The following is a 24,832-nucleotide window of genomic DNA, read 5'->3' as shown; positions in this document are numbered from 1 at the left end:
CTGCCCGTGATAGAGTACACCATTCACCATTTTCTTTATACACACATGGGATATGCAGAGAGCAAGTAGGTGAACAAGTTATATTCTCATGCATTGTATGGTACCCTCCTCATAAAAACTATTCCTACCCCACCCCCACCCCACCCATCCCACCCCACACTGCACTCTATTTCTCTGCCATCATGCGGCTCCCCTCCCCCATCAGGAAGTATCAAAAAGTATCAAACTTATGAATTGATAACACCTGCACAAACAACCAAAGGAATGGGACAGTGGGTGCATTGAGAGGTGGGTGGTAGAAGTGGGTTTCTGTCACAGACTCCAGTATACTGACGCAACTAGTGATTCAAGTTAATAAACTTGACTGCCTCACCGACCTGTGGTCACTCTTTTCATAATGTCCACTGTCCCGAGGCGATCATAACCTGTTACCAATGCCTGATGCACCATTACCGTTAATTCTCACGCAACATCCCATTGAACATGACTAACTGATGACTAATCTTGCATACAGTCCCAGTAAAAATCCTAAAAAGTTGGTCCGTTAATCCAATCAGAGAGATTTTCTTTCTTTTGTGAAATGTGGTTACAAAATTACAGAGTGTGCACCATCTGACTATAATCCCTGCCTGACTCCACAAAAAAAGAAACAAAGAAACAAACAAGCAAACAAACAAACCAACAACAATATCTCCTGTCATCTACACTATATGTCACATCCCATGAGAGCTGGTAATATAGTGAGTAGAAAAAAAAGAGAGGAAATATAGGAGACTCAATGTCCAAACCATGGACCTAACTACACATTCTAGAACAGGGTAGGATCCAGGAATTTTGTAAAGGGGGTCGCAAAGAATATTTTTGGTGCTACTTCCAGGCTGCAACTCAATCTTTTCTTATTTCTTTTGTTTTAACAAACAAATAAAGAGGGGGCGTGCCCGGTGCACCCTCTTCTGGATCCGCCACTGTAGAACTTACAAGTGAAAACATTTAAGAAATCAAATCCCAAGTCATCAGCATATGGTGCCACTTTGACAATAGGGCAGCAAAGTTACAATTGCTCATAAACAGATTACTAATTGCAACTTTCTCAGCACAAGGCTGAGTTATATAACCAATTACAAAATCCTTCATCCCTGCCATCCTTCTAACCAAAGAATTTCCTGTTTTTCTGGCTTTCTTTTTTTTCCATAATTGATACATGCACTCTGAAAATGATTTGTCGAGTTTGTGAGGATATTGCTAAAATACCTCTTCACATAAAGTGGTCCTACAGTTTTATCAAAATAAATTCTTGTTTGACTGATTATGTAATTTAAGAGAGCATGATTCCAAATTCTAATCAGCAGTGCATATACCCACAAACAAACAGCTAATCAGATGTATATACCCTCAAATGGTAAATCAGATGCAATTAACCACGCAGGAATCATTTTTTCTCACTGTATACATGTATTGTTGCCAAATCTCTTGCTGAGGAAGCAGCACTTTGATGAATGACTATAGGGGCACTGTTGTACACAAAACATTCGCAACTTGAATAAAAATGAATGGAAGAGGAGAAATTTGCTGACAGAAGTGGTGAACGATGTCATGCTCTTCTTTTGCCAGTGTGAGAGTTTTGGCCTGGTCTCTGGTGAATTGTTGGCCGATGGAATTGTGCGAAGGCGGCAAAGGACTCTGTCAGAAGCTAGAACCCCTGAAGCTACGACATGAAACAATGTCTCACAGCAGAGGGTTCCTTGTCCTCCGTGTCAGTGACCTCTTGTGAAATCAATTACAGCTCCCTTGTTTCTAGCGGGGCGACTACAATGGGGTCTGTTCACACCTAATTTTCTAGTCTGCTGGCATGGCGTTACGGCAGTATCGCGGATCCATTCACATCATGCTAGCGTCCAAGGCAAAGACACTGCACAGTAATTCTGAGGAGGTAACATCCGAGGGGCTAACATCCTACAATGTACATTTTAGCTGGCTGAATAATACAAGCAGTTGCTACAGGCATTGAGGTGTAAACGCAATAAACTTTTCATGTGAGTTAAACTATATGCTTCACGTTCAGTCATGCTACTCTATGACTACTATGTTTACAAATCCACAAGGCAAGCAAACGAAGCACCTTGTCTTAGGATATGGAGACCTTGCGACTGTCTGAAACATATGAAAGGAGAAGCAATAAACTACCCAAGGAAGTATTGCTTGTGTGTACAGTACTGCACAAACAGGCCTAAAAATGTACGCGGCAAACTTTGAACTCAATCCATACCAAATTAAGGCAAGGCTGTCATCAAAGTTTTGTCCTGAGAGGGTTGTATTGTGATACTACGCATATGTGGTAAAAATGGTTGGTGGCAAAGACATTTCCCCTTTTGTGCAGACTAACTGGTATGTACTTATAAAACAATGACACCCCCCTTTAAAGGGATGACATAGTTTTGGTTAAGATGGGGCTTCAGGTTTTTCACTTTTTTTTGTGAGATGAGAAACTATCTATGAAATATGAAAGATTATACAATTCTAAGAGGAATTCAAAATTGATTTGATGAAAATCAGTTTTGAAATGGCTGAAATATCCAAGAACAAAGTGGTCCTGATAAAAGTTGGGCCCAAACGACTTTGTTTTTATATATCTCAGCCATTTCAAATCTGTATTTTCATCAAACCTAAACTGTAATTTTCATTTAGAACTGTAGGTTCTTTCATATTTCAGGATTACTCCCTCATGGGATATCACCAAAAAATAAAAGTAAAAAGAAAAGGAAGCCCAACCTCAACCAAAACTATACCATCCCTTTAACACTCCACTATTCAATGACCGCCATCAGATGTGAGAGAAGTCTGTATGCCTAGTCTCAGTTAACATTTATATCTTAAAACAACTAAAACAGCTGAAGGAGACTGATGTAGTTCAACAAACAGCGTCTTGATGGTCAGCTGACGAACAGAAGTGTCTGGCGGCCTAATATGTTGCTCCATCTCTTTATAAGGGACATAAGAAGCAGTCTACAAACACTAAATCACTCTGGGTCTCTCCCTTTTTAGCAGTTCAGTTAGTTATGGCAGGAGATCAGCCAAAAAGAAAGAAAGAAATGAAAAACAAATGAACAGGAATGAAAAAAAAATGAAGTTGATGGCATTTGAATGCTCATAACTTCCCTACAGGAAAGCATCAAATTGGTGCCTTGCATACCTTGAGATGGGCTTTGAAGTTGCATAATCTTGTCTGACCATGAGAATACACCCATATACCGGTAAATACTCAAGATAGACCTCCTTTTCATTGTTATTGTCTCTTTGATTCTTTTTGTTTCATTCAGGATTACTCGTGATATAGAATATTTGTAAAAGAAAACAGAAGAGAGAAACTGGTACACATCAATGATCATTTTAGTGTGCAAGCCCCTGAAAGCCGACAGTGTGTCTGCTATGTTTTCTCAGTTTAGGCCACACAAGATTCGAATCAATTAGTGTTTCCTTTTAGCAGTTCAACATTTCATCATGTCTGCCAAAACAAACAGATCATGTACAATGTTTGGAATAAATCCACAAGACACCTACATGTATGTTTTCTGTTTTGTCCTTGTCTGTCACCATCAGCTGGCATTGAAAAGCATAAAGTCTTCTTTCAATGTCTCATCTCCCCACCCCCCACCCCGTCTCCAACCCCCCCCCCCCCTCACCCCTTTTCCCACCCCTATACCCCTCACTGACCCAGATTTAATCAGCAGTGGTGTGATACGTTCACATCATTACCGGATAAACGGGGCCAGCAGCAACAAAGTCTATTTTCTCTCATAATAGCAAGTGGCCCAATTAGAGATGGGTCTCAAAGTTGGCCCTCTTTTAATATACCCCGGAGAGAGAAGAGAACCGGCTTTATTCTTCCCGTGTTGACAAAACTCGCTACATTTTCAGATTTAAGAGTGGACTACACAAGGCATTGGTTTGTTGTTGGCCACCTGTTAAGAGACATACAGTGCTATGGAGGTCCCATATGTAGCTACATACACTGCTATGGATGTCCCATATGTAGTTTTATCAATTTCACCTCATATTTTCTTACTGACTCTTTCTCCGACAATTGATATAGTGTTTTGAAAAGACAGCAACTTGTTTGCATAAGATTGCTCAAGCTCTGCCATGTTTCCTCAAATGACGGTATTAACACAATTCGATCCTTTAACATAAACAAGTTATACACACAGTGTTTTACAATTCTAGTATGGGAAAAAATTTCTTCCATTACAGATAATACAAGATCAATACAGAAAAAAAGAAGAAGATACATTCGGCTCATTGGTTCAACTTGCGTACCATCAGTAAGAAATGACAAACTTATTTGTGGCTAATTATGAGCTTGACTGAGAGAAAAAAAAAATTATAGAGAGACTAGAGAAGAACTCTGAGAGCACAGACCTCCACCAAGCACCTCATTTCCACCACTGATCTTGTTCTTCCATAGAGATCAGTGATTTCCAATCATACATGCATGCTGAATTTTGCCCACTTTCCCAATAAAGAAGCCATTTGTTTACGTCATCAGCTTCCAGTCGCGCGGCACCTCGCCTGAGCAGAGCACTCACTTTAGTGCATGTAGTGCAAACCTCAAATACGTGCAGCTTGAACTCCAAAGTTCCTTGACCCTTCCTGCCAAAATATTAAAAAATCCTTCATAAAATCCATAGAAATTCCCAGATCACTACAAAAATTAATCATCTGTTCCTTACAAGTGTCATTCTCAACCTTTCCTATAAGTTTTATCCAGATCTGTTCACAACTTTTTGAGTGCAAGAAGACAAACAAACTAACAAACAATTGCCAATGAAAACAAATCCTCCTTCCTTGGAGGAGGTAATTAGAAATAGAAAAAAAAAAGTTATTAGAAATCATAAATGATAATATGCAGAGTAAAACATTTACTGATGCAACTTCCTTTTATTGTCCCAACCCTGTCATTGCCAAAAGCTGATTTATCATGTAAAAGAGTATAAGGAAACTTGAGACGTTGCTCCTCGTAATATTAGAGATACTTTATTCACCATGTGATTGCTGGTTTTTTTCTTTTTTAGTACATTCCAAGAGACATGAAGCTTTGCAGGCTTCCTCCTTAATCTCTCGATCAATTCTCATGACTAGGAAAAATGCACATTTTCGTGAACAACTTCCTACTTTACAGACAAACTTTAATTTTGCACAGCACTCTGCTACGCAATCTCATTCTTGGAAAACTAACCCTATCTTTCTTTTCAACAGCAGCACATTTCAGTTTTGCCAATTACAAAACTGCACCTCACCTTTTCCCTAGAAAGTACAACATTACAAGAAACTAGATGAGAAATAATTAGTGCACGTGATTACCCCTCTCCCAACCCCAACCCTCCCCCCTTCCAAATTTTCCGGCATCATGGTGACATTGACACCAATGTCAAAGCAATCACGGCCCTACGCGGAGGCACCTGCTGCACCGCGGATCGAATGTCAAGCCAATACTCATAAAGCCCTTTCACGCAGCATAATCACGGGAAACACATGGGGCTTGCCTTAAATGTACCTTATCCAGTGTGGCATACAAATAAATCTGGAAAAAACCCTGACTCTGTAACCTCTTTTCAGCCACTGCCATGAAATGTGTTTGCATTGCTTGTCATCAAACCAGCACATACAAACTTCTATTCTGCCTTATAGATTTACCTGTAGGTTCCTTCACATTCTCATGTAATAGGCCTGTTTTGTTATGTATTCTAATGCATGCTGTTGCCACTCACACGCATTTTACATGTGCAGGAGTTACTCATTTTCAAGCACTTCTCAAGATTCATCTGTGCAGGTAGAATATTTAAACCTGTTCCTGGAGAGTTAGGAAAGCCTTGTGTAATTTTTGAGTGCGCTCGCAGGAGGTTAAGAATATTTTTTGTGAAGGAAGGATGCCTAAACTGTAGAAAATACCATGTAACTAGCTTTTTCAAATCACCATATTCCACCATTCTTTATAAGCCAAGGATACACTTTGAGCCATTCCATACTTTTAGATGTGGTGTACTTCATGCATGTCATCTGATCTCGGATATAGCCCACTGGCTACTCTGTACTTTCTGTATCAGTTGTTGGTGTAAAAATGCTGTATAGATATTTAAACATTTGTTACCTTCAGAATATTTCTGCTGTAAAACAAAGTAACCACTTCTGCAGGAAAGTTCCCCCAGGAATAGATGGGTTAAGTGATTGCACCAGATGGGTGGGAGTTGTTTTCTATGCTTCTGAGGAGGTGCATTTTCATCGGGGCAATATCAAGCCATGTGGTTTATGGGATTCAGCAAGGGATTTGCCTCGAGCTGGGAAACACCTTGCCACACTGAGCATCCCACCACGCTGTACTTGAACTCTCAGCATGAATGGCGAGAAATCGTCGGGCGAAAAACATCGTTTCTGATCGCGGCACCGAACATGAAGTCGTGAGCGAGCCATGCTAACAGCATGGTACAAAGTGAAGTCAATGTGTTGATCACCTGCAACTGACAGAGAAGTGTATGGAGAATTCTACAGGTGGCAATCAAGCACAGTTTGAAATCACTTCGTGCCAAACATACCAATTTCCCTGAGGGTGCCACTTTAATAATACAAAAATTTGTTTACAGTACATGTACTTTCTTATTTAGCACATGACCCAAATGGCTCCAGCACATCTTCACAGATATGCAACAGAAAAAAAAAAAACACCCTATATCATGCAAAGGAAATTCAAAATATGTTTGTTTCATTTTTTCCAGAGGGGGTTCAGGATGGAATGAATGTGCTTTGTATGCTTGGAGTGCTGTTGGCACAGAAAAACCCATAAGTGTTGTATACACTTTTCAAAGTCTCAGGTACAGAAAGGGCTCCTGGCATCCTCATGAAATAGTCATAACTACAAGAGCTCCTTCATGGCTGATCGATGCTCCTGACCCAATGGAACACATTGCCCTGAAGTGTTGGTAATGTGAAAGTTTCTATATTGCAATCATTACTGAGCGATTCTGTCTTATGTTTAATACCTACATATCGTCGCTGGGGCGACAAGACCTCGTATCTACGAAATGTCAAATGTTCAGGAGAGCCAAAAAACATGGTGGCCAAAGCACTGTGGCGAATGGGATAGCCTTTCCTTTGACATGCCGTGGTGGCTTCACTTTTGGAGTAAGACAGTTGGGATTTGGACAGGACATCACTTAACCCATTATTTGACCATTAATCCAAAAAGTCATTTTCACCAAATTTGCAGATACAAGATCTTGTCACCCCAGCGACGATATATTAAATAGTATCCATACACAGCTGACAAGAGACATGAATACAGTATCTTAAAGCTGCATACTTCAGAAGATATCTGTACTGAAAATGTTTTTTTAACATCTATTCCATCTACAGTACACATCATTATCATTTGATCAAAAGTTATAGAGGAAATCCAATCCAAAAATAAACAAACTCCACAAGAAAGATGAGAAAAAAAAAAATCCCTACAGAATGCTCCAAAAATGACAAAATTCGATTGAGAAATACGGAAGATATGACATTTTGAAATTTCACATTTTGAGGGAAAACAGTTCTTGACCAGTTCTAATGAATACTTATAAATATGATGTCACATGCCCTCACAATTTTCCATGTATGATATATATGAAATTTGGAGAAATTATCATTTTTAGCTTATACACGTAAATGCTTTATTCCTATAACAAAATACACCAGAGTTACCATCTGGTTTTTGTTTTTGTTTTTGTTTTATTTTGGGTGGTTTTAAGGCAAGTTTTATATTCGTTCAGCTGTAGTATGAGATTTTTGTAATTCTGTATGTGAAGTGACCAAGAAATTATAAGAGCATGACATCACATCAACCTGCTGATTTGAATATCCATGACAACTGGTCAAGAAGTGTTTCCTTTTTTAAATTGATATTTCAAAATATCATAACATACTTGCTTATTTCTTATCCCATTTTTAACATTTTTGCACTGTTTTGTCTGCAGAGGTTTTTTTTCTCTTTCTTATGAAATTGATAAAATTTTGGAGTGGATTTCTTCTTTAATTCAAATTCTGTCCTCTTTGCACTTACAGCAAATAGCATCAGATGTATTCACAACAAATAGCATCAAAATATCTTCTATCACGTATGTTTGAAATCAACTAGTGTAGGCCCTGAATCCACTCACATGGCACAAAATAGAAATGGATGAGTTTAGCATATTCGTTTAGATGAACTCTCTGTGTAAAGTTTGATTGGGTAAATGAAAGTTCAAAAAAAAGATGAAGAGTTGGCTGAAAAGCAGCTTACAGAGTAAAAAGATACAAATTCTGCAAAATTACCACCATCTGCCCACCCATCCTGTTGTCACAAAAATTACAGTCAAGTTTGCTGGACTTGGCACAAGCACAAGTTTACAAACTGTAGCAAAGTCAGGATCCCATCCCCCACGGAATCCACAAATCATATATTTTCTTCAGGCTTTCGACTATAACAGAAAAAAAAGAAGCCAGCATCTTTCCTTCCCTTTTTCCCCCTTTGTAGGAATCAAGATAAAACCCATGAATTTGCTATCAAGGGGTGAGGAAAACTGTCTGACAAAAATGACAAATAAAAGTTTGACTCATGTGTCATCTTTGAAATCTCGTGGCTTGTTGGACGGCACAACCAACGCAAGGAAGAAGGTTGATTGTCATCCAGCCTTACACTTTCAGACATATACATGATTGTACAGCAATGAAAAGAGGATGGTGATGTATTAGCCTCTCATGGCACACAAACTGGCCACAGAAGTCTATAAAAATGAAGACCCTATGCCACACAGTCAAAGAAAGGATTCATTCTCCTCAGATGTAGTGGCCCTCAAAAAAAAATTTTCACATGTTTTTTAATAGTACGTGTATGCATAATGAGAGAATTCACTGAAGACAGCATTCTGGCAGCCCACATCGTGAATGTGACTCGATGGGTGTCTACCAGTGCTTGTGGTGTACCTCTCAATCCTGCGGTACTAGACGTGACCGATGTGACCCGAATATTAAAGGAAATGTGTCAATAATGCGGCTGCAACAATCTGGAGGGACCCCCCCCCCCCAAAAAAAAAAAAAAAAAAAAAAAAATATCTGAGACTGTAGGGTTTGGACCAGAGGTCTAATCACTAAACCACAATTTTATAAGGGATGAAGACTTCACAGAATCGGAACAACAAAGTGTACACTGTATGATTAAAGCAGACATCCAGGCGTAACTCTGTATATCTCACAAACACTCTTGCAATCACTGACCTAATTCCCTTGCCTCTCGAACCCTGTCTTACGGCAAAGCCTGATGATGGAAGGATGGGCCATCCCTTTCCTCACACCACTCGTACTTGATAATGGCTTGATATGATGTGAAATTTCAGCCTCTCATCTTAATGTATAACCTTTGACCTTCGAGCTCAAGGGCCACATAATCATATCGGTTCATTTGTGTGTGTGGGCATGTACACAGATGTTGAGATTAATATGTCATGAGATCAAAAAGCAATTATGCAAGGACTCATGGGTCAAGCAAGGAATACCTAAGGAATTATGTTGGTACCACCATGTAGTACAAACAAAGATATTCATTTAATAACATTCTCTGATGTACTCTGTAAGGTGCTTTGCCTGCTCTTGGACAGCTCATGCTAAATCAATTTGTACTACAAGCAAGGATACCAGTAATGATTATAAATTATATTTTATTATGTGTGACAAATGATGTTTCCTACACAGGATGTGCTATTAAGTGCTGTGAATAAATCACCAGTCTCATATATGCAAGATGTAAAATAGAATAATATGATAATCTTTGATATCCATACATGACTTGTCACGCCTCAACTAAACAAACTGTTGGGTGAATTTTGAAAGAAGTATCTCTCTTGGGTTTGGGAAGAAGTACAAACTTTCAGTTGTACTACAACAATGTGTAAAATGACAAATGATCTACATATGAATGTGTGTTAGTGTTGTGATATGACTGCATCTCGACTGATTTGAGGACATCAACAGCAAAGAATCTGAAAACACGTGAGAATTTTCTGTGGACAGATTGCTGTAACCTTTAATAACAGCCTCAAAAGTAGTCTCATGGGATGAGGGCTGTAGTTGTGGATTGATCACTAAACATCATAAGATGAGTTGGGTAAAAAAAAAAAAATAATGTGTGCAAATAATGTTATCAAAACATTACAACAAGAAAACGAGGACATACACCCCAACCCTACTGGTAGTTGGGGTGGAGGCCCCTCGAGACGCATCTAGCCCACAATTGCTGGGTAATCCAGGAAATCTCCGAGCACTTGACTTTCAATAGAGGAAGTACCTAATAGACACAAGGGAGGGTCTTTCAAACTGGAAGTAGGTCTTAGCAACCAAAGAAGACTTGGGGTGGAGCAAGTCTGTGTGAGCAGTAGCACAAGCCATTGGGATAGGCTGGACAATCACAGACTGACCATGTAAGCAGGCAAATTCATATGTTACAAAATATTGGATTTTTTTCCTCAAAAAAGACAAGTATCATAAGCATGCAATAAAGTGATGGATTTTATGCACAAATGGAGATGTTTGCTATGAAACCTAATCCATCCCAGTGATTTGGCACATGCAATGTACATGTATACTCCAGTTGGAGCTACGAAGATATATCAATGTTATGCCATATGACAACATTGTTATGTCAGTTGTCATTGTCTCGAAGAAAATGCCACGGATAATGTGGTGATGAAAGTCCTCATTTCCTGTTTTGCACATCACGGATACAAGAAGCCTTGCATATTGTGATTTAAACACACTGCACAACAGTGTAACCATGAGCGCATGAACTCTGAGATTTTCATCATGGGCACACTACACAATAGCGTTTAAGTCAAGAAATTATTGTGCTGTATCAACTTCATACACACAAGGAATAGGGGCATCAATGATACTGTAAAAGTGGATATATTCATGCGGCTAATTTTTCGCGCTCAGTCACGTAAGAAAGGTTTCACAGATTCTTAATTCCGTGGAATCAAGACATCAACTACTGGAACATATGGCAAGTAAGAATATTTTCTTTTGGTTTTGGTTGCACGAAATGCGTGAAAATTACCATTTTTACAGTATGATGTCATTTCATGACCACTGTATCAAAACTCTTCAGTAAAAACATAGCTCAACTACAGGACACAAACCAAACATTATTATTCATCTGCATTGCCAGGCACCTACAAAAAATTACCTATCTACTCCTGGTTCATCACGTGGGACAAAGTGGATATTGATCATTTTGTCTGAGAATGTAAAATGTCCGCAGGTATCAGCTAGAATTTGATATCAGGACCCAGTGTTTTAGGGTCTAAGCGTCTTTTCTGCTATACAATGCTGGTCATGCCACATGAGTATGTAGTAGTAGTAGTAGAGTGAGAACATGGTCTGACACTTTCTACATCTGATGTGAAACAAGTTCAAACAGTTCAATAACATCTGAAAGAAAAACAACAAACAATTATAATGTTCAGATAACCTGGGAGTGACAAGTTTTGTCGGTTTGGAAAACTGAAAAAAAAAAGGTAAATAAAGAAGAAACTGTATTGCTCACGATGATTCAGACGTCATGGTCATCGGTTGCAAAATAACCTTACCTCTACCAAAAAAGTTTGATGCAATAAATTGTTTTCATCCTTAAAGTGTCATTCTGGATTCAAAGTTTGTCCTCATTCCTTCATGGAAATCACATAACTAATCATTTCTAGATGAATCAATAAAGAGGGCAAAATCACAAAATGACTGGAAATCAGATAGCTAGTGTGATTATCATTACTCAAATATCAAGCCATGCAATTATCGCTGCAAAACTATCAAAACTTAGGGGGAAATATCATTCACTATCCATGTAACATTACCCTGGCTAAATTTTTAAGAAATGGGAAATCACCTCAAAGGCAACTACACTTTGAGAAAAATATATCAGTCAAGTGAACAGAAAAAAGGTAAGAAATAACCTTTGAAATGCACCATGTAAAAGATGAAATGGAAAAATGATTTGCTGAAGCAAAATGACCGATGGTCGTAGAAGTTTCCCTACCCAACTTCCATCATCTATGACCTCCTGTATCCACAATGATGAATGGCAGGTGCTTTCAAATCAATAGACTCTGGTTCATGCACGTTGATATTTCAGTGACGTAACAGTGTATATGGTAGAAGTTTACATAGGAAACCAGACATCAAAAGGCCCAGGCATAACACTCCCCCCCCCCCCCCCTCCATCCAGCCCATCATGAAGGCACTTTGCCAGTGTCACTCACAGTCGGCGTGATGGGCAGTCCCATCCATGGCTGTCACCACTGACCACTGATGACAAATCGCCGGGGAAATGACATAAGTGGGGCTAGGAGGGACAATGAAGGACTCGAGACGCTGGACAGGCTGCGCCAATCAACCCACGCATCCTATCTCTCACTGTACATTCCCCTTCTGCCTTTCATAATTGGAGATTGCATAAACCTCCTTTGAACAGGAAAACCTGATCACAGGAGAGGGATGCAAATAATAGGCCATGGCAGAGTCTCACAATAGTTTTCCACAGCATGGTTGGAAGGTCGTAGCTGCATGAGAACAGTGACCTGGATCTTTCGACAAAGTGACCACTCCTATCATTTCAACATGAGGCTCCTGTGACAGGGTACACGTATCAAATGATACATTGAGAGTACAAAGCCGGAAGGCGCACCTAAAATGCTCACTAATCATGTAAAGTCATACTCAGCATGCAAGCTTTTAAACATTTCAGATTTTAGAAAAATTGAAAGAGAAATAAACCGATTTTACTGCTATATGTACATGCTCCTTCCAATCCCTGGGCATCAGACAAGTACATGTACTCTGTTCCTGACTGATATTTGATTCTGCCATCAATTAGAAAATTCACTGTATCTGCCTTATGTATTTGAATTGAAACAATGCTCATTGGAATTTGTATTTCCTGAATACTCAAATAGCAGGTCCCCTTAAGGGCTTTTTACATTTGTAAATTTTTGCTTAGTCCCGTACCAACGGTGGGGCTAAGGGGGGGGGGGGGCCTTAGCCCCACCGTTGGTACGGGACTATCCTTAGCCCACTTTCTGTTTACACTCGTTTTTGCCAAAGTGGGCTAGCCCCACCGATAATCCCGTACTACTGTATCTGGCCCTGCAAAATAGTAGGGTTAGCACCGCAATTGCGGTGCCAAGCAAGCAAGTGTAAACAGAACGAAAAAATAATCCTGGGCTAAGCGACGGAGAATATTCGTGTGGTTTGGAAAGTACCAGACTAAGAAATATGAGTGTAAAAAGGTCAATTTTCTCCTTAGCCCCGGACATGAGCTTAGTAAGGGACTAATTGGCGAATGTAAAAAGCTGAAGAAATTGTTACGGGACTAACGATAGTCCTGGGTCAGAGAAAGTACGGGGTTAAGAAACACAAGTGTAAAAAGGGCTTTAGTGTACACTACAATCAGCAGAGAAGAGAAAACGTGACCGTGCATCACAAAACTAACGAAAAGTCACACACCCTGATTTTACGCGAGGACTCAAAATAGGTGAAACGGGTCAACCCAGTCAATCTTTATTTTTTCAGATTATCTTAAAATGCAATTCTTCTTCTACATCATTCCAAAGTTGGGATCATAGAATGAATGTGAAATTGTGTCATTTTTTTTTTTGGCAGTTTTTTTTTAGATTTGTTTTTCTTTTTAGAACAGTGTGATTAGATGTTTTTAGGGGCCCTTTTTTATTTCTTAAAAACCTGTTACATCCTCTTTCCTACCAACTCTTTTAACTTCTGAAAATATGATTCTACTGCATTGAAAGTTAGTAGTGATTAGCCTTGAATAGAATGTGTTGATAGAGCGAGCTTAATTGCAGCTTACTCTGATAATCCCTCCATCATTGTTGCTACGTGTATGGAGTCATACATCCTGTTTTTTGTCCCATTCATTGCACAGACACAGCTTCTTATTAAGAATAGGTGCTTGAAGAGACCCTTTACTTTTATAGGGTCTTCCAGAGTGTATATTTTCTTGCCGTTACTTATATAGGCTAGGGAAGTCCATTTGTATTGACTTTGAATAAATCAATTAAAAGGCATTGTTTATCATTGGGAGTAGTGATTTACAAAATGTAAGAGTTATCACATTTGATGCATACAGGTCAGTTTTATCAGAAAACACCCTACCATTAAAAAAAGAATTGCAATACAGCCTGAAATATAAGGAGATATCACTATTTTAAACCACAACTGTAGATGATTTATTCTCAAAAAAAAATTATCATAACTATTGTTCACGTTTTGCATATTTAACTACACACTTAACATTGTCATACTGTTTAACATTTTTACATTAGTTGTTTCTCTACCTCACTCACATTTTAGAACTATTTTGAAGCACCAAAGCTGGTTTTGTTTCATAGATCTGCAAATGGTAAATAATGCCTTTAAAGCTTAGAGTCTGCTCTTTTAGAATCTGCCCTTAACTAAAAATCCATGACAGGTGACTTTTGTTGGTTTTGAGGTACAGGGTCACAGAATACAAAGTGCATGTCTTTCCAGAAAGAGCTATCAACCTCTACTGAACAAAAATCATCACAGTGCACAGTAGCAGGGAACAAAAAATATCATACACAAATTTTGAAGGGGAAAAAAAAGTATGTTTCAAAACTGGGACAATTGCACAATCACGCATGCCATATGAAATGTCAGAGAACATATTTCTCATTTTAAATATAGGAAACATAATCATATCCTTATTTTTTTTGAAAGAGGAAACATAATAATTACCACAAAAATCATACTAGCTGCAAACTCTAAAGTGTGACCGAGGAATCTAACGTTGCTTAAAGTCAAAACCACACTGGTCTGAACTACAACTTCCTGTGTGAGGACTCACAGCTGATTCAATCCCGAACAGAAGTTTTGCGGCAGGGGTCACGTACGTCTTTCCACCAACCGTCACAAAACAAAGTCCCTCCCCGGCCACCGATTCAAACAGGCCTGCTCTATAAATACCAAGAGGGGGGCAGGCTGCTGTTTGCATGATCATCGATCCATGAGTCTAGGGCTTAAGGTGAAGGCCATTCATAATGCCAATTGTACGAGGTCTGCGGGAGGAGGTCTGCGGGAGGGGGGCAACTTTGACGCAATACCGATACACCATCACAACATCTGGCCTGTACTGGGAGACGTCTGTGCATGATCAGGATAACTTTACAAGCGTTCTTCAATAGGATGAAGGAAGTAAAGGCTTACGATACCAACTTGATACATGGGGCAAACACCTTCCTTTTAGAAGTTGATCACTGCATGAGACAAGCAGGTTTCCACCATCTGGGTCACACATGCGGAACGTACAAGCTATTGTCGGTGTTTTTATTGAGGTGTTGGTGTTTTCTTTTTCTTCTTTCTTATCATGCTTGGCTATAAACTAAAAAGCAACTGGAACAGAGTATTTGGGAAACTGTTTTCACTTGCATACTTTAGCAATGTCTCCACCAGCAGTCTGGATTCGTATGATAATTTAAAGGACAAGTCCACCTTCATATACGTGTGGATAGAGTGAATGCAGCAACATTAGTAGAACACATCAGTGAAAGATTGGGGAAAATCGGACAATCCGTTCAAAAGTTATGAATTTTTAAAGTATCTGCATAGTCACTGCTGGATGAGAAGACTACTACAGTGTATGATGTCATATGCGTACAACCATATAAAGAAAATAAAAGGAGAATTTCACTTAACTTTACTTTTTGAATAAAGTGCACATTTCTTCGACTTGTTAGTGACATTTGTTAAGGGTAATATTATTCCCTGTGCCTTCTGAAAGAGACAAGACAAGTGTTCTTTTGTTATGCGAGAAAAGTGAAAATATGTTGAATTTTCTTTATTCTTTCTTCATATCGTTGAACTCATGTGACATCACAAGCTGTAGTCTTCTCATCCAGCCTTGAGTGAGCAAAAACTTCAAAAATTCTTAACTTTTGAATGGATTGTCCATTTTCCTCAAACTCTCAATGATGTGTTCTACTAATATTGCTGCATTCACTCAGCCCACATGTCTATGAAGGTGAACTTGTCCTTTAAAGAAATCCTTTCCGTGAGTCAAAAAAAAACGTAGACTGGATAAAGACTAATCCTGAGATAGTGTATTAAAGGTGCGTAGTCCCGGTAGTGTAGAGGGCGCTATTGATGCTACTGCCAATCACCGTTAGTATTGATACGAAGATTACCGAAGTTGAGCTGTCATCAAGAGCAAAGTGCGTAGGTGTTGCTATTAAGTAACGTTGCCTTCGTTGTCTTCTCTGCGCATCGCGCAGTCTGTAGTAATGCCAGGGTGCGTGCGTATGTGCTTGTTATTAACATCACAAAAGAAGTTTACTAAAGCGGTCATCCCCCTCAGCCGAGTCATGAGCCGAACTGTGATCGGACCACTGGCTACAGTGGATCGGACTTCTTCGGACTCGGGGAAGTGGGCCACAGCGTAAGCGCTAAAGAGGAGTCGATAGCGTAGGTCTCTATAGAAAACTTGCGCCATGCACCCGCGTACGCATTTGACTAAAACACCTAGACCATGCACCTTTAAAGTTGCTGCTTGACACTGATATCTGTCCAAATCGAATGATACTGTGGTATGGAGAACAATAATCTTCCCATTCATGCACAAAGGGGGAACGGCTACAATCCCTGCACGTGAGTGGCAAGTGGTGTGTCATTCTGTCTAGACTACTGCACATGCGTGTTGCGTGGATCTGAAGGAATACTACCGCCAGACAGAAGGGGTTGTTGGGGTAAGGTCAGGGTCGATCATGTCCGGGTTGTGTCAGGAAAATGTCAGGGTACTTTGACATGTACGTATCCTAGCTGGGGCTAGGTAACTGGCTAAGGTGGAATATGGAAGAAGGTACGAACTGTAAAAGGGGAAATTTTCGCTCATTTTTGTGCAACCAGAAACTAGCACAAAAATAAAAGCACAAGAATATTTTTGCTTGCCGTTTTCCATGTTCCAGTAGTTGATGTCTTGATTCTGCAGAATTAAAAACATGCAAAACTCTTCTTGCCCGGCAGAGCGCAAAAAAATAGTCATGCAAAAATATCCACTTTTACAGTAGCACAACAACATCTGAGTAACATCCCAGCAACATTTTGCAGGGACTGCAGAAAGGGATTGCCTGGATGCTGTCGTGGTAATTCTGGGGTCTGTTAAAACAGGACTTGAGTATACTCTGGACTAGTCTAGAATTTCTTTATTGTTCACACTACTCTCTCTCTCTCTCCATTTTCAGTTTCACACTGCATCGGTCTTTTCATTACATGAAGAAAACTGTACGTGTCTTCTATGATACTTCTGTCATGTTTGATCCAATCAGATGTTCTTTATCTTTAATGTCACTTTTCAAAAAATTCCACACTAAGAGTGGAGTAGATGGGCAATCCTGTCATTACACAGACATGTATTAAACCTCTACCAACTAAACCATCAGATCATCTTAAAGAGATTGCAGTTTTATCGCTCTCAAGAGGAGGGATACTGAACTCTAGATGCTACACAAACCAGAAGCGATGCCATGGCAACAGCTTTCAGCTATTACCTCACACTCCTTTCTTGTAAAATGTGTGCCTGATTTCTACAAGCCTTCATTGATGTGTGACCGTTGCACTGGTACACCTGCTGACACCAAGCTGCACCATCTACAGCACATGCTTGTCTATTTGGTTTGATCATCCAGACACATATAGAGCAGGCTCATAACCGGTGGCACAGGTGTTGGGAGTTCTAGAGTTTGATTCTGGCATTATGGAGCATCCATTGAGAATTCATTCTCCTAGGAAGGGAAATGACATCAACGTGACAAGGTGCCCAGTCATGAGCTGAAACTGTATCTCTGCGATATATTCACCACTCTGTGTTCCAACAAATCAACCTACATGGACTGAATAATTGGACCTGTGTCATACATGCACCTGTGCCTTAAACCAACAACTTGCCACGAACCAACAATTATATCTGTCTCGTATTATCTACTTTGATGCTGCCCACAGTGAAGCTCCTCATATCTCAGTGAACTATAATTACGTAATGTGTTATACCCACACTTGCACTTTGACAGAACAACGTGCAATGACCCTATGATTGTGTCTGGATTATATCCACCTGCAGCTGTCCTTTGACGGAACAACCTGAAGTAAACCTATAATTGTGTCTAGGTGGCACGGACACCTACGCTTTGACAGTACATGTACATCCTGCAGTGAAACCACAGTTGAATCAGTATATCGGTATGCAATAAATACACCTGTCCTCAAAGAAAGCAATCTGCAATATGACTGTGCACTAAAGGGCAGAAGTTTTCTGTGGCGACCTGTAGCAAACTATTAGAAAAAAACAACAACAAACAGATGACAGGAAATCCCACTCTTAATATTCACAATGACATTCATTACAAGATTAGCGTCAAAATTCAGGCTTTATATGTTTTTGAAGAAGATCAAGCACAATACTAGATATATGCAAAATTTGATGACAAAATGTGGACATTAATTAACTTGTTTGCACAAAAACTTTAAAAAATCCTGGTGTTTTTGCTTTTGTTATTGCTTGTTTGCTTCTTGTTGTTGTTTTTTTCAATAGGAAACAATTAACCCCCCCCCCCCCCATATATGCATGAAATCATTCTGGAGTCAAATGAACATCAACCAGGGAATTTGGCAGAGAAAACCGATCCAAGCTTTATTAGAAACTGGATGGAAGATTGAAGTCATGGAAAAGCTTTGCATGTCTTCACAAAACAGTAGAATCAGTTGTTATCACATCAGACAAGGTCATGATAATACCACTGCTCCACAACTCTTTTTTTCCCCTTTGTACATAGGAACTGCCTGTTTTGCAAATACAAGTTACAATGCTGTTATAGGCATCTGTCTTGGCAAGACCTCAAATTGATCTGCCAGTGTCGGATACTTTCTTCAAATTTCATATGGAAAACCATGAGGAGAAAAAAATGAATAATCATTTAAAAATGCACTTTTACTTCATTCTTAGGATGAAAATATTTTGATTTTAGTTTGTTTGGTTGTTCTCACATCGACAAGAACCACATTTTGCTTAAAGTGCTGATACATGATATAACAGAGAGAAAAATATGCACACACACACACACACACACACAAACACACACACCACATTTTAGTATCTCTGTGGCATTTCATGAGGTTTCTCCTCTTAAGTATGATCAGCACTAAAATCTTATATTTGATTGACATTTTTGTCTTTCATATTTCTGTTGATTGAGCAAGTTTACAAGTGTATGTGTCTACTACAAGTGCACATGTCTAGAATTTTCAGTATCTTGGTATCTTATTTGGAAATGAAAATGAATAAACTGTTCTTGACAAATAATGCATTATTCTTCAATTAATGGAAGGGGGGAGAGATTTGAATTGTTTTCATTTTTTTCTTTTACTTCTTGTTTATGTTTGGGGGTTGTCCTGTTTTATTTTGTTGATTTGTTTTGTTTTGTTATGTTCTAAGCTAGACTCTAAGGCCAAAATCCACAAAGCTGGTTTAAATTTAAACCATGGTTTATGCAAAATTCTTCTGCATAAATACGATTGACAGATTGCATACACCAACAGACATCCAGTAACAAACGCGCATTAATATAAAAGGGTACGTTTGTAAGCCTATGTCACGCTGTAATATCTGCTTATTTTAGTCCATGGTTTAAATTTAAACCACCTTCGTGAATTTGGGCCTAAGAGCATAGCAAATCTGACCCAATGGCAGACAGATGATACAACCCCACCTCTTGGTAGACAGCAGGAGAGTTCACCCCTTCAGAAGTTGTGACCACACGGTTGAGGTTCCTTGCTAAATTTGCCATACTAAAACTCCCTCCCAAAAGGGATCCCCCACACTTTTCCTGGCTGCGAGAGAAATGTGCGTCTTAACCCCGCAAAATTGTCGCATCCCCAGGAGAGCCCAGAGACTTCCTTGTTTATCCTGTCACTTACTACCTTTCAGTCCTCATTTCACATCAACCACCAGAGCTCGGAAGACAGCCAAATAGCTGGCTACGAGTGACCTCGTGACCTGGATTGATACTACAGTTTGCGGTGTGTGATCCTCTGCAGACCGACCATCACACTGATGCATACTATAACACTGCAACCCATATATTCTTGTAAAATTGGAGAATTGGAAGCACAGAAAAATGGTTTATATAAAGCATGCCAAGAAAAACTTCTAAAGAATCACTAATTTCACTGTAAACACATATCTTCTAAAATTCTTTTTCTCCATTGAAAATTAATCACTTCGAATCCAACTCATCCACAGCTGTGCTGTTATTCTTCTGAATATGTGGTATCGCACATTGTTCTTTTTTTCCTTTACATTTAGAATCTGTCTTTCTATCCATATTTCTTTTTTTTTTCTGGTATCAAAAACCATGGTGATATATTGGTACCATTCTCATTGGCAAAATAAATGTACCATGGTAATAAATACTGTGGTAATTCACGTGGTACCAATGTTTCTCATTCATGAAATACTATCATGGTATTTCTGCCCAAAAGTACTCCTCTCTGAGGTTAGCTCTGCACATGCACGTATCTCCTATTAGAAAAAGACAGGAAGTGTGTCGAGTCAAATGAGAAATACAGCACTGTACAGTCAGTGGCATTTTGCGACAAAATTCACACTCAATCTCACATTCCTATTTGGTATAAAGTCAGAATTACCACCCTGAATACCGTGATATCACGACATAAATTTTGCGGGGTATTTGCACCTTGTACAAGTGATGTATTTTCAATGACTGATTTCTGGGCATACATGTGAATGCGACTATTGTCAAGAAGTGTCTTGATACCTAATGTCACCTCCAGGGTAAATAAAGGACATGGAGTAGACTTATCAAAGGGGGATCTTTCCCGCAAATGACCCATCACAAAGTGCTGCAGACAAAATGAAAATAAAACAACGTGTAGTGCAGTTGTAGCTTGAAGGCCAATCAGCACTTAATGCTCTTGCCATCTACACTGAAATTCACATGGATTTCCTGAAAATGGTTCTGAGACTGAAGAGCAGTCAAAACTCAGGATGTGCAAGCAGCAACATGAACATCTCAGACACGAATGTCTGCACACACACACACACACACACACACACACACACAAAAAGCTCCTCAACTATTTCTGTGTTCTTCATAGCAATGCATACGTAATCATGCTTCATACTGTGTAGTTAAGTTCGGTGCAGGGTTTGCTCATCTACACCTAGTAATTTAGATCATTTCACATTCGAGCTGCTTTGAGAAGGAGAAAGACCATATCTATGTGCTGAAACAAGCCCACATGTACAACAGTAGTCGCCACAGACACAAAAATAAACACACTTCAATATCTGAGCTAGGTTATGCGTACAAATGTTGGATAGATTCTGGTTTTGATGTGGATATTTAGTTTTGCACAAAATTGCATTCCCTGCCCTGGGAATGATTCCTGCTGAATAGAATAAAATGTAACCATATATACATTTGTCACTTCCATGTTTGACTACGGGTAATCGAAAAACGTAAAGAAAATTCAGAAAAAAAAAACCAAACTGCTTTTGATTGAAGGAGAATGACAAAGCTGATAAAATATAATCATCAGTTACCTCCATGCACATCTGACAATCAGAGTTGAAGCTAAATTTTACTGCTGTTTGCAGGCTGTAGTAGAAAACTTGAAATCTATACTGCAAAAATAATAACATTGCATCTAATAGCAAGATTTGATCTTGATGTTATACTGAAGATAAATAGTGCTCCCTATGGAATCCTGTCATGCAAGCTCCCCCAGTAGGACTACAAGTGTAAGCCTTAGGGTGTAGGCAAGGGGCCCATCCCTTACCTGACAGTGTGAAGACTCCGCCCCCAAGGTGAGCATCCTCCACTGTGCCTGATGTGGGCTGGCTGAGCTCGTCACTAGAGGGCGCTGTGTTAACTACCACCAAGGTCGTCTCAGCCTCGGCTCCACCGACCATGTCTGCACTGGATACATTCTGAAAACCATAAAAAAAAAAGAAACAACACTCCATCAAATGATTAAATGACACCAGGATATAAAACAAAGAATGGCAAAAGAATGAGAGAAAGAAAAGAAAAAGTATTCAATTAATGAGTCCTCCACGATAACTTCTAGAGTGAATCATTAAATATCCAATTCTTCCCACTTAGCCTCACTTCCTGAATAACAAAAACACATGTTTTCTTTGGAAATAATGCAATTAGGCCGGGCTTTATGACAAGATGAACGGCGATTAGGCAGTCTCACGGAAGCCTCGTCGCAACTCTAGATTCAGAGGCTGACAATCATAGCTTTCAACAGCTCAGAGTTACAACACCCTTGTGCCAGCCAGTGGGTGTTATTCTCCGGAGGGTTTCATTCTAATCCAGCTTGCCACTAATGTAGAGCTTGATTTATCATAAAGCTTGCATTTCATAAAGGCAAGCTAGCAATGACTCCTGCCCATTCTTCCTCTCTGTATTATATCTAGGTGTAGCAAAAATAATTCAACATAGAAATGGCATTACCGTGTACCAGTAATACAAAATCAGATTTCGGCAAAAATGTGTCATAGAAAGCAAGATACTATAAAGTTAAGTATGAAACCAATGATGTTATGAGCCCAAGTATACCTGAGGTCAGCATTAAAAGAGCAAAGGGAAAATTAGCAATGTTTACTTGTCAGAGGCAATTGTACTGGTAAGCCTACACTGAAAAAAAAATACATAGAGTCAACCTTGCTTCAGTTAACCTCGCATAAATCGAACAATCACCTAAGTCGAAGATCTAAATTTCAAGTCCTCATTTCTTTATATTTTATTGATTTTAATCCCTCATAAGTCAAATTTTCTCAAAGTCAAAGCAATCTCTATAGTCCAAATCGATTTTATTTGACAAGGTTGACTACATGCACTGTAGATGAAATGCCACACAATGGTAATGGAGACTTCAATTACGAGGGTGAAACACATCATTCAAAAACTTGAGGTACGAGATTCATTAAAATTGGACATACACGGTACAGTATGAAAGATAAGGACTTTTAAAACCAAAGTTTTAAGTTTTGACACACAGTGTTATCTCTCAATCTTATTTGCATGTGATCTATATGTGACCGTGCAACTCAAAACGAAAACAAAGTCGCACACACTGATTTTGCGTGAGGACTGAAAATAAGTGAAATGGGTCAACCTAACCGAACTTGACTTTTTCATATTTTTTGAAAGAGCGGGTCTTCTTTTACATTATGCTAAAATTTGGTATCACAGAACGGGCAGGAAAGTGTGTTTTTTCAGCAGTTTATCTCGAACATTTTTGGTAGAATAGTGTGATTAGGTGTTTCTTTAGAATCCCTTTTTCATTTCTGAAAACCCTTGTCCACACTCTTCACTTTCAACTCTAATAACTTTTGAAAGGATACTGCTACTGCATTGAAAGTTGGCATTAATTATGGACAGAATGTGTCAATGAGACATGCTTATTTTCAGTTTAATTTGATAATCTCTTCATTGTTGTTACTCTGGTGGTTTACTTCCTGTTTTTTTGTCCCATTCATCGCACAGCCAGCACGGTTTGGTAAAGATTAAGCGCTTGAATAGACACACTGTACTTCAGAGCCTCTTTTCTCAGTTCACACTTTTCCTGAGTTTGTGCTTTCTTTCCAATATTTAGATAGGTTAGGAGAGTCCATTTGATTTGAGTTATACATCATTTTAAAGCTTAAAGTCTGCTCTTTCAGAATATGGCCTTTACTAAAAATTCATGTCTGGCGACTTTTTGTTTGTTTTGAGGTGCAGGGTCACATATTGTGTTTGTGTCAATTAATCTTAAATTGCTATGTATTATATAAGATCCCAGTGCTCAAAGTTGGTGTACTCTCCTAGAAATCGCTGCAACATAAAATGCAGAATCTGTTTTCCTGTTGTACCGTTGTAAAGTGGAGCAAAGGGGACGTAGAAGAAAGATGTTACGGGTGAGTGGAAAGATTGAATTTGGCAATATTCCTGCAATAGCTCAACCTCTGTGATGATAGATCCCATTTCAGTCAATTACAGACGGCTCCCGCTGCGACCGTTTGTTGCATTACAGTTTAATGATAATCTCACGTTGGTTGCTCTGATAACATGCTGGTAGCAGGGATGTTAATTATGGAATCCTCCACTGGCCACACGCAGTATTTCTAAATCTTTTTTGGAATATTTTCCCTATTTTCTCCAGCTAAACATTCTGTCACATCACAGCTCCCCCCGACTCTGCCAGCATATCGAAAACATCCGGAGATACAAAATTGAAAGCACGCCTCGGGTTTCCCCTAGGGACCAGTGAGCCAGCCCCTCAAACTGAGTAAAGATGGATCTGGACAAAAAAAAAATACACTTTTACAGAGCTTGCCAATCTTAGGCAGATCTTGTAATCCCTCAACCACAGATGTCACGACGTGGCACCTCAAATCTTGACGATTCCTTTCTGTAATCCCTGTGAAATTTACCGTACTCTTGCAAAAAATGGAGGCTGCAAGTCATTATCAATGAAATCTCATTCAACCACTACATACATGTATGTCATCACTTCTGACACTGAAAGGAAAATACAGCAAGGAATCCCTAAAACCACTCTGCATATACTCCAGAGAATGGAAAGCTCATGAGCTCCCCTACATTTTTTTCTCCTTGCAGAAAAACACAAACACACAAACAAACAAACAAAGAAAAAAACAAACAGAATACCGCATACAAACAAA

At 39.2% G+C, this 24,832-nt stretch overlaps 1 protein-coding gene across 1 annotated transcript in view; it reads right to left on the bottom strand.

The window, feature by feature from the left end:
- LOC139719913 (uncharacterized) overlaps positions 1 to 24,832 on the bottom strand; it is a 121,630-nt gene that overhangs the window by 37,225 nt on the left and 59,573 nt on the right. Inside the window, exon 14 of the mRNA XM_071631297.1 lies at positions 21,937 to 22,087. Coding sequence (XP_071487398.1) covers positions 21,937 to 22,087 — 151 coding nt within the window. The remainder of the gene's footprint in view (positions 1 to 21,936; positions 22,088 to 24,832) is intronic.

Source organism: Diadema antillarum, unplaced genomic scaffold (assembly GCF_040938485.1).
Source record: "Diadema antillarum isolate AM-2024a unplaced genomic scaffold, OU_Dant_1.0 scf00000116, whole genome shotgun sequence".
Lineage (NCBI taxonomy): Eukaryota > Metazoa > Echinodermata > Echinoidea > Diadematoida > Diadematidae > Diadema > Diadema antillarum.
Note: the sequence above shows the minus strand (reverse complement) of the source record. Positions and strands in the feature narration are given on the sequence as shown.